This window comes from Dipteris shenzhenensis, chromosome 30 (assembly GCF_047967505.1).
Source record: "Dipteris shenzhenensis isolate YYH24624 ecotype China chromosome 30, Dip_SZ_1.0, whole genome shotgun sequence".
Taxonomy (NCBI): domain Eukaryota; kingdom Viridiplantae; phylum Streptophyta; class Polypodiopsida; order Gleicheniales; family Dipteridaceae; genus Dipteris; species Dipteris shenzhenensis.
The window spans coordinates 38,455,566-38,471,949 of record NC_141625.1 but is presented as its reverse complement, the minus strand read 5'-3'; the positions used below and the strand labels follow the sequence as shown (position 1 = coordinate 38,471,949).

Here is a 16,384-nt window from a genome sequence, read left to right as displayed (position 1 = left end):
GGTCATCTGATGTACCATGTGTTTCCAAAGCATTATCAGCAAGCATTCTCCACAAGGGTGCAAATGATGAGAAAAATGCTTACATATGGTACATCTAAATCCTCGTGACAGACGGATTTTTGAAGGTGCAGATGTAGATGCCCATGATGAAGACACAGCCGCAAAGAAACAGCTTGAGTGCCAGTCAACGATTATATGAGCAGATGACCTACCCTGCTATCGTATTTATATGAACTAGCCATTAGTACTTCCCCATACATGTTCCATACTGTACTCTACCAAGCCAAACCCCCCAAACCTTATGACACAATCTGTTGCTGCACTTATAGTTTTGGCAGTTCTCTTGGTGGCTGCTTGGACAATTCATCCCTTTTCTGAAGGTGCACATGAATAGTCATCAGAAGGCTTGAAAGATTGCCAATGCATCCAGGAATATATCGAAAACACTGCTCTTCTTGATATTGACTGTGTAAAAGGGTCTGAATACGACAACACTGAATTATGTTTCCTCTGTCTCTGCCTTGGAATGCTATTGGTGGCTACGTTTTTTGTATGTGGTTTGAGCATGGACTAATGTTGACTGTTGGCCACTGCCCATCTTCCTTGAGAATATCTACAAAGACCTAGCGTAGAAGAAGAAATGATTAAGGAAGACATGAAAGACAAGATCTCTCAGGCATGTACACGAAGACAACTATTCATAAACTGGTGCCCTGTATTTCACTTGTTAAGTAAATGTCATCCCTTTTGGGGGTTGAGTCTCATACAGGTGCGCCAGCACCCCTATCTTTTTTTGGACATTTCAAGTCCATTAATTCTTGATCTTGCGATATTCAGCTGGGTGGTTATTAAGCTATGCAAAGTTGGAGGATAAATCAATTCTTGTATATCAAGCACTCTATGTTCTCTTTGTTGTACAAGCAATTGTTTGAGTAATTCAAGGGCTTTGCAATACGACCTTTGCTAGTTGTTATGATTCCCCTAAATGTGTGAACAAATACACATAACAACTGCTCTAGCTCAAAGAATAACACACCCAGAACCACACTTAACCACGGTCAATCACAATCCATCTCCTCCTGAAGCTACTGCTGCATGAAACACAAAACACAACAGCCCTGGATCTCCTGTGCTATACAAGTTGCTGCTTTTGCAAGAGGTTAGAGCTGCACCAAAAGTTCCTACCTAGCCAGCTAGGCCTTTAGGATTAACCTACATGCAGGAAAGAAACCTTCCATGTAAAGGTAGCATAAATGATTGCAGCATGGATTAGATAGCTATAAAACATTTCCTGATGAGTGTGCTTCATAAAGGTTTTGAGGTGGCAAACAAAAAAGAGAAAATGTGTAGTCACAGAGGGTACCGCAAAAGCTGCATTACCTGATTCAGACATCGATGTGCTGCCAAGACAGCAGAAAGGTTGAGCATGGGTTCACCCATTCCCATGAAAACAACATTGGACACTCGATGTTTGAAGAGCTCCTCCATCACGAGAACCTAGCCAATTATAGGAATCTGATAAATTATTAGCACCTAATCACAGCACCTGAAATGGATATGGCAACCTCCTTTTAAACATCACCTGCTCAACAATTTCATGACTTTTGAGGTTCCGAGAGTAGCCTCCTTTTCCTGTGGCACAAAATGTACAACGGAGAGGGCAACCAACCTGTACAGAAATGTCGATAACACATACTGTATATCTTGAATTATGACTTAGAAGCCAACAATAAAGGAAGTATCAAAGGCCACAATTCCCAGCTCTGGCTCTTGAGAGGCCCTTAATTTCAAAGAGCAGTAAAGACATAGTTACGCATTCAAAACTGCTACCCTTTCCCTGGATAGAAGTAGACCTGTGATGATACGCATACAGTGAGTCGGTTTGTCCCCCCAGGTTCTTCTGCAGGGATTCCAACAGTCTCCACAAGCCTAGAGTCTTCTAATTTGAGCAAAACCTGAACATGTTAAATGAGTAGCTGTTCTCTATTAAATTCCCGATCAGTGTCACAATGATACAGTGTCTCTTATGAGGCTCAATTACCAAGCATGTAAAATTTGAGATCTATCTAAAAAACACAACTTTCTAGCAATCATCCAATACACATAGATCAAAATCCCTCATTAACAAAGCATTATATTATCATATCACAAACTCCAAATCTATGCTGCTCAATGTATACCATGTATATGAATTGATCATAATTAATGAGTTCTTCATTTATTTAATTATGTTCAAAAAGTTATATTTAATTGGTCAAAGTATTTACTTCGATCAAAGATACTTAACCTCAGTTAAGTAAGCAGACTTGGCATATGCCTAGAGGATTAACTGCCGTTAACCAAAGAACCTCTGACTCCGGTCAGAAAGAGTTGACTTTGGTCAACAAGACTTGGCTTCGGCCAAAGCAAGCTGACTTTGGTCAGCCTAGATTATTACCGACTCCGGTCAGAGAGTTCTGGCATTAAATAAGGCGCCTTCATCCCCTGGTCAAAGTCCTTGATTACGGCTTGAAGGGTTGCCTTCAGTCACCCATAGAGTTAGTGCTTTTTTGTGCACATGTTTGCTTGGTGGGGACACCCACAGAGACTAGAATTAGTCTAGAGTTGATTTGATGCAAAAGTGCTAACGATTAATAGGTGCCATGGCTATGTGCGCTTTAATTAATTGTTGCAGGTACTAAGAGGGGTTAAACGCTCAAGCCACAAGGAGCCTAAAAAGCGACCAGCATTTGTTCGCGTGACCAAGTGCTTCGAAGATCCCAGAATTTGCCCTTTAAGCAGTGTAATAGGAGTTAGTCTAGGATTTGGACAAGTGACATGTTGCCAAGAAAGAATGAGCTTGTGAGCTCTTTGTAAAAATGGATTCACGTAGGATTTTCTAACAAGAAGCATGTGAGCTGATTTTGTAATCTGTACTCGGTTTTCATATATGAATAAAGACCTTCAGGGGGGGTCCAGCCCAACAATTGTCCTAGGCCCTAGTGTGCTTGTGAGAGAGAGAGAGAGAGAGAGAGAGAGAGAGAGAATGTGATCTTCTCAGCAAGAAGGCATAATCAACTGACGCTGATTTAATAGAAGACTTCTGTGGAGAGATGGGCTGTCTTGGGTTTCATATAATCAACTGATGCTGATTTAATAGAAGACTTCTGTGGAGAGACGGGCTGTCTTGGATTTCAGTCAGATAGAAAGTAGCTTTTAGATTTGATAATTGAAGCAGTCCCGCAAGATTAGAGACAAGCTTGCTTTTCAAGATGGTGCCAAGCACGACACCATTTCCACCAATAGGCTAGCCATCGTGATTCAAAGTGGGTTTCCAATCTATACTCTATTTTGTATACCAAAAATCACAAACTTGACCTGGCTTCCCTTTTCCCTTGCCTTTTGCTTAGCATTGAATGCTAAGTTGTTGTTGTCGAATTTCGTCTAGCTTCATCTACAATTATTCAATGGTAATTTGAACGATTGTATATTTTGCATTCAGACTTGTCTTCTTCACCAATAGTCAATTTCACACCATTCACCGCACTAGAGAGACATGGTCATAAACCAAACTCATCACATAAATATGTTACTTCAAAAGAGCGAAACTCATGGACTTGCAACTACTATCACAATCCAATACATGGACATGGCACGATAATTTTTTTGCATTTCTTACGTGACCCTTGAAATGCAAAGTGCTCTCCTTCGTGAATGCTTCAGATTACTGTTCATTTTCCTTAAGTTACACAGCAAACAAGAGTGTAGGATAGATAAATGGGCGCTTGATATGGCCCTCCAACGAGGAAGAGCGCCCCGGACTCATATTGTGCTGACTCTTGCTCAAGCATACAACACAAGTAATGTGTGTACGAAGTGAATGTGGGTGAGGTGAGTGAATGTGAACAAGAAGACGCACGATGAGACATGAAGAGGCTCACACCTCTTTGTACCATCCCATTATTAAATTGGGATAAGCTTAGCCCAATTAAATGACTAAGGTTCCCCCTTTAAGGTATTGGATCTTATAAATGCAATGTAACACGTCTAGCCCAACCTAGGTGCCTAATACATGACTTTTTATTTCATTGATTAAACAAGTGTTATATGTCCAAATTTGGTGCTGATGAAGCAATGGCTCCAGTTCGACGGGCCTATCTGCTCAGATGATCCACCGCCATGACTATATCAATAGGTGTCCATCATAAATATCGCACCATCAAATTCGCACATAATGTAATAATGTTCGGATGTCTATTAATTCACAAAAGAGTCATTTTCCTTGTATGACACCCCATCCTTCTTGGATGAGCAGAAGTCCTCTTTTGAGATGTCTATTGCCTCTTCTAAAATATCTATTGCCTCTTTTCTCTTGCGTACACTTTCTCTTTATACGTTTGCATTTTCATCGCCTCTTTATAATCTGCAAGTTTCTGTGGAAAATCTATAAAGAATTCTTTTTCCATTCATAGTACATCACTGGGCACACTTCTCTTGATCGTAAACAATCTCTTTAGGAGTAGGAACTTCAATCCCATCTTCAAGTTCAAGTTCCGCTTCATGCTGAATGTCACCAATTGGTATTTCTCCCAAGAAATAAAGAGCAATCTTTATAAGATTGACTACAGTCAAAGAAAGTTGACTTTGGTTGACTAGAATAACTTTTATTGTTTTCACTTCTGCTTTGCATTGGTAAAAGAGAACTATGGAGATGCCCACAAGGGGCTACAATTAGTCCAATAACTAGGAATGCATCCATTTCACTAACCTTTAATGGGTTAAAGTGTTGGTGTTTGTGTAGGACTTGGAAGAGTGTAAAAAGACTCACAAATGATGCAACAAGCGCCACAAAGCAGGTCCCACAAGGCCAAAAAGCACCAAGAAGATGGTGCCATTAAGGAGGGCCCCACGGGATTGTAAAAATATCAAAAGGCTGCCCCAACGTGGGCTAAAAGCAAGAAATCTCAGCTTTTGTAAAAGTAGCTTTGGAAAAGTAGGCCTAGCTTTTTGCCAGACCAAGTCTATAAAAGAAAAGCCTCAGTGCTCTTAGATTCATTCAAGAGCTGTACTAAGCCTAATGCTCTTTTATGAGCCAGTTGTACAAAGCTTATTCTATTGCAAGAAATAACTTCCGGGGGGGGGGGGGGGGGGGGGCCCTTATTTCTGGGCCCTAGTGTGTGTGTTCTCTGTTCTTTCTCCCCATCTCTCAATTTGTTTTGTTTCCTAGAAGGAATCTGCTGCCGCTCCAAGTCAAATGAAGCTAACAAGTTGTTTTTCCCTGTTGAAAAGCTATGGGCCTGTTCAACTAGCACCTCTCAATAAAGATCCCACATTTTATCTTTATTCTAAATAGTTGTCACAATTAAGGTAGAAGGCCTTGAAGCAAAGGACTAGCATGTTAAATTGAAATTGATACCAACTGAAAATGTTGCATGGGTTGAGTCTTCCATCATAATATTTCAAGAATCATATTGTGTGTATGATTCCCTGTGTGTGATAAGACTTGCACGTCATGGCCACTTTCCGACTTGAGGATCTTCATTTAGAAAATATGTTTGCATACATATATCATCTAATTGAATACCTTTTTGTCGTAACTCATATCACCTTTTCATGGTGATGTCACATTTTTTGCCTTGACAGTACATCAACTCATGATGATGTTAGTATGGTCCAACCTACTACATGGTGCAATTCCATAGTTTGAAATTATTAGGATATGCTTAAGCTTGATCTTATGACCCAACATCCAAATTGATTTCTCAAGACAATTGTCTATGTCCTATTTACATAACTAACACCTTCTGTGCATTTTGTGAATGAGCTTTGGTGCATTGGGGTAGATACAAGATTAATAAGATAAGGCTGAGGCCATATAGATATACTAGTGGGCGTAGTGGGCATGGCCTCCAAAATTAATAAGACAAGTGCTATCTAGATTTTAGGTTAACCTTTAGGCATGACGGTTTGGCCAAGCCCTTGCATAGGACAGGTGTGCTAATTTTGGGTAACAATTGACGTTTTTAGCTTAGAGTTTTAAGCTGTCAAAGTGAGTTCAACCTCTAAGTTTGACCTTGCTTAGGATTATGGGGTAATTTTAAGAAGATGCAATTAGACAATACTTAGTTCATTATTGGACCTAACTTTGACTAAATTAGCATTAGAGTAAGTCTAATAAATCAAATATGCTTAGGAGACTCTATTGTTATCAGCTTTGTAGCTCCTATGAAGCCTTAAATAGGCTAATGTATGCTTTCCTAGGTTTTATTCAAGTTGCCTTCTCTAGGATGAATTTGAAGTGTCCTCTTTACTACCTCATAGATTAATTGTAGACATAATTATCACCACACATGTAGTCTAGCTTAGGGTGAAGCTTTAAGCATGGCACTTTAATCCCCATGCAATTGCATAGCTGAGCTTTCTAGCTTAACTTTTAAGCCTTCAAAGTATAATCAGGCTCTAATTTTCACTTTTTGTGAGTAATAATTGAAACATAAGGGTAGATGAGTTGTCGATTAATTTTTGAAAGGTAAATTAGAGCTAATGAACCATCAGCTGAAGCTTACTCAGTGCCTAATCCTTATTAGATTAGAAATAAGGTTAGTCTAATAAATCATGAGCACTTAGGGTTAATCCTGGTTTCGTTATTTCTAACCCTAAAGTATCTTACAGCCATGGATATTTTTCTAGGTTTGCAAGTTGACTTCTCCAGCATAAATTTGCAGCCTCTACGTCCTTGATTGCTCATCAAATTTCACTGCTTTCGCTCCTGCGCATGCCTAGAAACTAGCTTTGCACTACTAATTCACTGCAAGATATCCCCATATAGAGTATAAAAACTTCGGACCTTTGTTGATGCTCCTATAGGCTGAGATCGCAATCTGCTCATAACTCTCCCTTTGTTCATCAATTTCCAATTCCATCCGCTGCAGTGCATGCCTATTTTCTAGATCTACACCTGTATTCTGAAATCACAGTTGCTGATTTAAGGCTCAACTTGTTGTGATTAGATCCAAAGCTTCCAATTTTTCTCCTTACTAGTGAATCATGATTGGCAGTTATTTTTACCCTATTCTCTAACCAATCGCTGAAGGTTTGACAGTATTTGTCTACTGGAGATAGATGTACTGTAGGCATAGGATCTTGCATGCACGTAGATACATTGCAGCTTGCTTACTAGATTGTTCTAGCCTGGTCCGTCCAAACAATTCCAAGCTTAGGAGCTTCAGATGATACTCGTCCTTGAATTCCACCTTTGATATTCAGCTAGAGTTATTTTGTATTAAATCTCATTCAGCATAACACCTATCAGCCTGTCAGCTGTATTTGAGTTATGGTCTTAGAAATTACGTCAAACTATAACGAATCTTGTATATCCTGTTCTTTTAATAAGAAGTTAGAAATACCCGAGGATTTGCTCTCCAATCCTTGAGAGGCCTGCCGGTCACCCCACATGCCCAAGACACCTCACAGCCTTGGATTCTGTTCAGCATTGCGTTCTGGCTTGGCACTACACACTTGGTTGGCAGGATGCGAAGAGGCACTTGTTACATCAATTGGAGATCAGTGGCTTGTTCAGTCAAATCAGGTTCACAGATCTTCTTCCCTTGCACAAACATCAGCCACCACCCTGCCACAACAGACTTGGCTTGGGAGATCATTGCCAATCTCAATCACATAGCAGATTTGGAGATCCAAATGCACACAAGCATTAGATGGGACCCAAACCTATGCCTCCCAGTCACTCCTAGTATCTGGCAGGATATTATACACACTCTCTTGGCCACTTCGAGCAGAGTTCAGAACTCATCACTGTTAGACATCAACCAACAGAGGGTACACACAGCGGAAGACTGATAAAATAGCCCAGGAGCTCACAGAGTGTGTGTAGTGGATGGAATCACAAACTTCTTAGCTTATGTGCTTCAAATAGATGTGCAGACTCATAAATAGATGATGATCCAGCCAGATGTAGAAGCTACCAAAAAGAATATATTTCCGTCCAAAGTTATGGACACAATACAAAGGAGATAGATCCAAAGTCCCACTAGAGCGTGGTCCTTTGATCTTACCACCATACTTCTACTATCTACCAGATATCTCTAGAACTTGAGCCCACGTGCTCTACCTCGAGCGTATGTAGACTCTTCGTCCAGATCCTTTCCACCTAGGTGCGCAGCACCTTGAGCTCAGTCTGCAACCCTATGTCAGCCTCCTTCTCATCCTGTGTGTAGGTCCAAGGGAGAGCTTCCTGCTGCTCCTGTCTGCTCCTCAACTGCTGCTTCAAGTGATAAGTGAATCAGGCCTATGGCCCCTCCTTTTATAGGGCAAGGCAGCCCTTGAAACAGCCAACTGGCAGCCCCTTTAATGACTAACTCAGCCTGTCCCAACCGACCCCACCTCCCCTCCTTTTATGGGGCTGTGGGCAGCCCTCAAAGGGCTGTGTGCTGGCCGACTCAGTTGGCCAGCCGACCAGTTTGTTTGCCCCTATATAAGGGCAGGGTGCTGCTCCATTTGCAGCCCCTCCTCCACACAGGGACCCAGCCCTCTTGACCAGCCCAAACAAGGCCTGGTTGGCTGGCTCAACCAGACCCAACCAGCCTTCACTGTTGGCTGACCTAACTGCTGATCTGCCCACCATATTCCTGCGCCATCTTCTGGCACCCTGATCTGCCCACACGTGTGCGCCTCAGTCCCGTACTGAACCGTACTTCTGCTGACGCCATCCGTAAGCTCACAGCCTCTCTCTTTTCTGGGCATATGCTGCCCTAGGTCTCCCTCCCCATGCTCTCCTCATTTGGGGGCTTACAAATGGGGAGGTGACCTTTCCAATCGATGACGTTGCCAGCAACTCCCATGATGGAACCCTCTGGAACAATTCGATGTCGATGCCAGTTCTTGGCTTTTCAACCAGTGGCTCCTGCTCCTCCAGGTCAAGTCCTGCACAGGCAAACCATTTTGGTACACAGGTCCATCCACGGTAGCACCTGATGGCACCACCTTCAATCACGTTCCTGCCTTTGAACTCAAGCAATCTAGGGGCCGCGATCTTCTAGTTGTCCCCCTCATAATGAGTGAACAACCTGGAGTCTTCCAAGCACCACACTCTCAGGGTCTGTTTCAACCCATCCTTTTGGCAAGGTCCGCAACAAAACAACCATCTCGAGAAATGAAATCCGAAGAATATTTCCAAATAACCTGGGCCATGAACTCTTACTGAGCTCTCAAGCAAGTATTCTTCGGGCTTCAATACACCTTGTCCATCACCTTCCAGCAATCTGTGTTCGAGATTTGAAGAAGCATTTATACTTCCCCTTCTGCTTCCCATTCCATCCAATCTTGCATTACCTAAGACATATGAAGAGCACATTCTCTCCACAACATGCTAAAAAGGATTAAACTAAGAACATCAAGTACATACCAGATCGTCGTATTGCCTGTGTGCTTGCTCTGAAAGCAAACCATGCACCTCATCAAGGCACATACCAATAACCTGTGCAATCCTGGATTGTCCCCTTCTGAATTACAGCAACCATTTGAACATGAAACCCTAGGGCACTCCATAGCTTTGGCTTTTGTGTCACCACTTGAATCTAAGTCGGGCGGACTCCTTCCTCTTCTTCTTCTAATCCACCTTCTTCTTTCTGCGATCCTTCGCAAAATGGTCTGGTGTGTCACAATAGAAACACTTTTTCTTTTGCTTCCTCTTCTTGAAAGTAGCCTCGTCATCTCCAAAGTCATCCTTCTTGGGCTTGCCACCATTAGGCTTGCCCTTTCCTTTGCCAAAAACGCCTTGTCATCGTTGTCATTGTCGTAGAGCTTCTCCCTAGCTTCTTCCTGGACCAATGATGGACCCAACTCCTCAAAAGACAGAGGTTTGGTCCACTATCCTGTTGTCACATTCGTAACGAAGCTTTTGAAACTCCGTGGTAGCCTCAGAAGTACCATCAAGGCCAACAGGTCGGAGTCTACCTTCTGACCAACCGATGCTAGTTGGTCCCTCACCACCTTGACCTTCGTCAAATGGTCGTGTACCAAATCTCCCTCATCCATATCCAAGTTGTAGAGCTGATGCTAAAGAAGCAAGATCCGGGATGTATTATCTGTCTCATACAGATCCTTCAGAATGGGCCCAAGCCTCTACTGACGTGTCGGTCATTTGGAAGTGAGGAAGCACAAAGTCTGCAATAGCCCCTATGAACAATGCCACAGCGTGAGAATCTCTTCTTCCCATGCTTCAAGTTCCTCTCCATCTACTAGTTTAAGTATACCCCTATTGTTGTCTATCACATTCTCCGCCTTCACCTCAACTCCCATTGTCAGTTTTCACAATTTCCGAGCCACTAAATGACTCCGGATCTTCACCTTCTAGATAGGATAGTTAGCCAGACTATCCAACGTTGGGGGTGGTGAAAGACATAACTCGGTTGGGGGAGGAGGAAGGGAGAGAAGGGGTTGAAGAGGCTTCTGAAATCGACATCTCTGCTGCTAAACCCCACAGCAAATTCAAAAAGCAAACTCAACCTTCTGTAGACCACAACTCTGTACACACCTAACTGAACTTGAGTCACCCTCCTCCTCGCAAGGGCATTGTCCTCCAGTCGTGGAAGTCGATTCCCAAGAACCTAAGAATCAAGGTCATCCTTCAACAAGGTCCCTGCCATCAAGCTCCCACACTTGTGAGCCTCCTACTTGGGCTAAGATACCATGTTAAAAATCAACCAACAGAGGGTACGCACAGCTGAAGACTGATAAATAGCCCAGGAGTTCACAAAGTGTGTGTCGTGGATGGAATCACAAACTTCTTAACTTATGTGCTTCAAATAGATGTGCAGACTCATAGACAATGATCCAACCAGATATAGAAGCTACCAAAAGAATATATTTCCATCCAAAGCTATGGACACAATACAAAGGAGAGAGATCCAAAGTACCACCACAGCATGATCCTTCGATCTTATCACCACGTACTTCTACTATCTGCCAGATATCTCTAGAACTTGGACCCGTGTCCTCCACCTCGGGCGTATGTAGACTCTTCATCTAGATTCTTTCCACCTTGCTGTATGGAAGCCAGTCTAGGGGGGCAGCACTTGAGCTCAGTTTGCAGCCCTATGTCAGCCTCCTTTTCCTCGTGTGTGTAGGTTCAAGGGAGGGCTTCCTGCTGCTCCTCTGTGCTCCCAACTGCTGCTGCAAGTGATAAGTGAATGGGGCCTATGGCGCCTCCTTTTATAGGGCAAGGCAGCCCTTGAACCGACCGGCAGCCCCTTTAATGGCTGACTCAGCCTGTCCCAACCGACCCCACCTACCCTCTTTTTATGGGGCTGTGGGCAGCCCTCATAGGGCTGTGTGCTGGCTGACTCAGTTGGCCAGTCGACCAGCTTGTTTGCCCCTATATAAGGGCAGGGCACTGCTACATTTGCAGCCCCTCCTGGTCCAAGGGAGGGCTTCCTGCTGCTCCTGTGTGCTCCTCAACTGCTGCTGCAAGTGAGAAGTGAATGGGGCCTATGGCGCCTCCTTTTATAGGGCAAGGCAGCCCTTGAACCGACGGGCAGCCCCTTTAATGGCTGACTCAGCCTGTCCCAACCGACCCCACCTCCCCTCCTTTTATGGGGCTGTGGGTAGCCCTCATAGGGCTGTGTGCTGGCTGACTCAGTTGGCCAGTCGACCAGCTTGTTTGCCCCTATATAAGGGCAGGGCGCTGCTACATTTGCAGCCCCTCCTCCACGCAGGGACCCAGCCCTCTTGACCAGCCCAACCAAGGCCTGGCTGGCTGGCTCAACCAGCCCCAGCCAGCCTTACTGCTGGCTGACCTAACTGCTGATCTGCCCGCCATATTCCTGCGCCATCTTCTGGCACGCTGACCTGCCCACACATGTGAGCCTCAGTCCTGTACTGAACTGTACTTCTGCTGACGCCATCCATGAGCCCACATCCTCTCTTTTCTGGGCATATGCTGCTCAAGGTCTCCCTCCCCCATGCTCTCCTCATTTGAGGGCTTACAGATGGGGAGGTGACCTTTCCAACAACCACATGCATCTGTGGCCAAGAGAGTTGCTCTCATGAGAAAGTGGGACCACGGTTTATTTTTCGCATACATTTCCACAAGACTTTATCCTGTTATAATAGGTCATACTTTATAGAAGTTCCCTTTGTTTGTTTTGGTGGAGGGGTGGGATGCGGGGGGAGAGGGGGGGGCAGGCGCAGGCGCTGCCTCTTTGCTTCACCACTTTCCCCTCCGTCCAGAGGAGTTCGAAGCTTATGGTGCCGCTCCCTGCAGACCCAATTTCATTGTTTTGTCATATTTCTATGATCTGACCTCAGAATTCAAGTCAGGTAGTTCCTAAGGGTTCCCTGCCCTGCTAAACCTAAATTGCTGACAAATCCCATCACAGCACTTGTACAGGCTACTCCTGTCAATATGTGCAATCTGCTGTTTTTACCCATAGCCCCTGGAACCAAACTCAAACTGCATGCATAGTCCTGGCACCTACATTGTCTGCGTTCCATGTGTATATGGTCCTCATGCTGCCATGAACTTTTGATATGTTGCTTTTGATAGTGATCATAGCCACAGTTCTTGGTGGGAAGCAATGATATTGAGACTTCAAGGATGGCTGCCCATGAGCAGCAACGTTCTCATAGATGAGTGTTAGCTGCATAAAATCATGACAAAAATGTCAGCCTACCATGGGGATTCATCCCATGGACTGCAGCCAATTTGGTTTTAGCCATTAAAAACGTTTCACATTTCTTGCAGAACACTATCTATGTTTAGGGATCATTTAGTGTCCCATCCAAATAGTCAGGCTATAGTAAACCACAATTTTGTATCTCCTTTATCTACCGTACGTTTGACACCCGTTGGTCTAGCCTCACAACTAAGAATCTTATGAGTTACTATCCCTTTTTTATCGTGTTTGGCTGTTTTAAGGTTTGATTCAGTGCTCAGTCATTAAGACAAACCACGTTATGTTCTGACATGAGGAGTTATGGTATGTGCCCTATGTTGGCGCGATCTCAAGAGTAACTAGAGGGTTTGATTATTCAAAAGGCATGTAATAAAACTCTATGCCTACATAATCAAATGACAAAAATCCATGGATTATATATTCTTTTACTTCTACAATATAATTGGTATGGAAACATCATTATTTTAGTTGCATTCTCGAAAGAGTCTTCATCACTATCACTTGCTACATTGCTCGAGTATTGGTCCTTTTCCAGTCTCCTTTTGGAGCTTGATTGTGAGCCTTTGCTTCAATAGTATTTCAGAACTTACTGAAATACTTAGCACTAGTATCAGGCCTACGATATCAACGGTTGCCTTTAAAGAAGGATATCTCTTCGATTCCATAGACAAATTGTACTCAACTAATGGTCACCTTATCTATAATAATCAGCTGGCAGACAGGTCAGCTCATCTATAATGACGTTTATTATAGAAATGCTTATTGAGCCGTTTCTTAGAGTCACTTACAGGTGGAGTCAATCACCCCAGTTGTAGCAATGCTTATCGAGTCGTTTCTCTCTATTTGGATCTCGTGATTCGATATACTACCAACGGTGAATTCGTGTCGGTGCTTCAATTTTCTCTAAGTAGTATGTCTACTTCAAGCCACGTCCTATACATCGGGATTAACTTAAATTTGGGATCGTTTGCATGCTGTTCGTCATTTTTTGTCTTGTTTTAGGAAATACACAACAAGACTTCTTCAACGTTTGGTCATGTTCGCGAAACACACCAGCTTGATCATTATATTCCTATAAATATGCCACTAGCTTGGTGCTTCCACCTTCAGTGTCCCATCAGAAGATGCAACCGTATGATGGATTTCTGACCGTCCAACTTTCCAACCCGAAGTGACGAGACGCTCCCGAAAGTTCTTTGGCACTGTTCAAGGCATTGCCAATGAACGGCAAATGTAAGCTTCCAGCCATTTCTCAAACTTGCTCCGAAATTTTTCAAAGGCACCGACAAGCTCATAGAAACGCACAATGAGAAAAGTTATCTATGTCCTTAGCCTTGTTCTTATACAATAGCTGATGCAGTTGCCTGCCGCGATATCCTCTCTGCACATAGGCCAAATAAGGTACGAAATCAAAAAGCGCGACTGCAAGTTCTTAACGACTGCGCAGACGGAAAAATTAACGAGGGAAATGAGGATTCTACCTCGTCCATATTGATCGCAAGCTTTATCAACTCATCTTCGGACATGCCGACAAGGTATTTGGAACCAGCACGTTTGGGGTCTTTAATGGCAGGCGCATTCTCACTAGGCGAAGCAGCGGTGGGGGAAGGCGGATCGAGGGAGGTGGCAACAAGAAGCTGAGCTGAGGGAGCAGAAAAGGGACGGCAAGGAAGTCGGGAAAGGGGGCGGGAGGCAAACTCGAAGAGAGCGGGTCGAGGAAGCCAAAAGGGCTGGCTTTCGATGAGGCGAAGCGCCATGGAAGAAGAGAAGCAGCAGACTAAGCAGCAGAGCAGCAAGCTTTTATATGTAACTTACTAGAACTAGGGCCTGTTTCCACGCAACATGAATGTGCGGGAGCAATTCACGCTATCGCATTTGGTGCGCTTGCGGGTGTGCATAGAGGAGTCCAAAGAGAGATCGGGTGCTTCCTTGTGGCCACCTTAGTGCTCCTGACACTGACAGTGACACTGACACTAACACTGATTAATATGTATAGCCAATCAGCTTGCGTCCCCAACCTCAAGCCTTGCATCAATCATGGCCTGCAGACTTTCTGGTGGTCCGGCAAGCACCACATCTAGTGCCGTGGGAACAGCTGCTCGAAGGGCACCCTCACTTTGCTAAGGGGCACCCTCGCTTTGCTGAGGGTGTTTCAAGAGTGCGCACTCTTGCCCATCCATCATCCGTGGGCGCTCAAACACCACAAGACACAAAAGGATTCTACCCGGTGGTAAGTGAAGTTCCTTGCAAGTGGTTCACGATGTATACATTGAAGGAATAGTCTTAGATTATAGGTTACGTGGCACAATAGAGTTCAATCCTTGCAAGATCGCCCACAACGATTCAACTTTTGGTGGGTAGTGGCACCGCTCATGTGACAAGCACGCACTGCTTTCTCCAGTTCCTATGCTCAACAAAATATCCACATGGTGGCTCTTGTTCATTCACCTCTCCTCCCACTTGCCAAGGAGCTTGCAATTTCTCCTGGGGGGGGGGAGTTTATAGTCACTTTTTGCAAGCTTTCTAAAGGTGGCATGTATAGAGAGAGAGCAGACATTCTTTTCAGTTTTTGAAAGCTCGAGTGTGTCACGTAACTTTCACTTCTAAAACAAACAAAAAAAAACTTTCAATTCTCACCAGAATAAAAGTAGGCCAAATTCTGATGCTATGTGGGACACTTTTAGTACTTGACCAAAAATTTGAAGTGCTAATGATGACGCATCGCTTTTTTCATCAATCATGTTAAGTGTTAGGTATTTCCATTGATAATAGCATCAGTACATGTTTTTTGTCGACATTTCAACAAATAGCCTTAGTGAGTGATGAGAATATTGACAAAAATACAAAAGTTTTCCTAGGTATAACATGTGAGTCCCAAAATTGTGTCACTCAATCTTCGTATGCCTCTGCTTAGCTCCTTGCCTTTCTAGCCCTCAATCCCCCTTCGTCTCTCACATCTACCTTCTCCCCCACCCTCCTGCTACTTCAGGCTGCCTTTTGGAAGCAAATTGAAGCTCTCCTTCCCATTTGGAGCTTGTGGAGCAAGAGGGACTGCAAGCAACTTCTTGCATATTTCTCCTACCTAGTTGGTTCTTTCTCCCTTCACCTCTCTTTCATTGTGTTTTCAAGTTTCTATAGCTTTGTGAATACAATTTCAATTGGGACTTCTTTATGTTTGAGTGATTCAAAGGAAATTTCCCTCAATTTGTAATAAGTCTTTTTTCTTGTTTTAGGGTTTAGGATTAGTCCTCTTTTCATCCCCCCATCCTTTTTATCATGTTTACAAGTTTCTTTTATGTTCGTTGTTTGTCTAGCTATGTCAAATAGCCATAAGTCATTTGAGATTGGATATAAGCATTACTGCATCCATTTGAAATGAGTCTAGAGCAAGTGGTTGCTTTATGAATCAACCCTCATTTTCTTAGCTTGCTATAGGGCCCCCAGATGGTGGAAAAGGGGTATTAGTATTAGTTGGTGTGGGAGAGGGGGAGGGGGGGAGTGGTATGCTTCATGCAATTAGCTATGAGGTTAATTAAAGGCTAATTAATGCTTTGCAAGATCCTTCCAGAGACATCATGGGGATTCTTCCAAAGCTTTTTGCACCAACATCGTGCACACCTATAATGGCTACAGGAAGGAGAGCCAAGGAGAGGCGAGGAGGAGAGATTGAGTGAGAGAGTGAGAGAGAGAGAGAGAGAGAGAGACGTTGCAGG

The 16,384-nt window shown here is 43.7% G+C and overlaps 1 protein-coding gene across 3 annotated transcripts in view; it reads right to left on the bottom strand.

The window, feature by feature from the left end:
* The window catches only part of LOC147882082 (Radical SAM superfamily protein), a 66,943-nt gene extending 52,423 nt beyond the window's left edge, over positions 1-14,520 (bottom strand). Inside the window, exons 1-6 of one of the 3 annotated variants that reach the window (XM_087401838.1) lie at positions 14,153-14,520; positions 13,977-14,052; positions 13,776-13,873; positions 1,854-1,955; positions 1,583-1,669; positions 1,381-1,497 (exon numbers count right to left, since the gene is read on the bottom strand). In XM_087401838.1, coding sequence (XP_087257964.1) covers positions 1,381-1,497; positions 1,583-1,669; positions 1,854-1,955; positions 13,776-13,873; positions 13,977-14,052; positions 14,153-14,428 — 756 coding nt within the window. In that variant the 5' untranslated portion in view covers positions 14,429-14,520. The remainder of the gene's footprint in view (positions 1-1,380; positions 1,498-1,582; positions 1,670-1,853; positions 1,956-13,775; positions 13,874-13,976; positions 14,053-14,152) is intronic. The other 2 variants (XM_087401837.1, XM_087401839.1) reach the window with 2 other exon arrangements.
* Between the last annotated feature and the right edge of the window lie 1,864 nt (positions 14,521-16,384).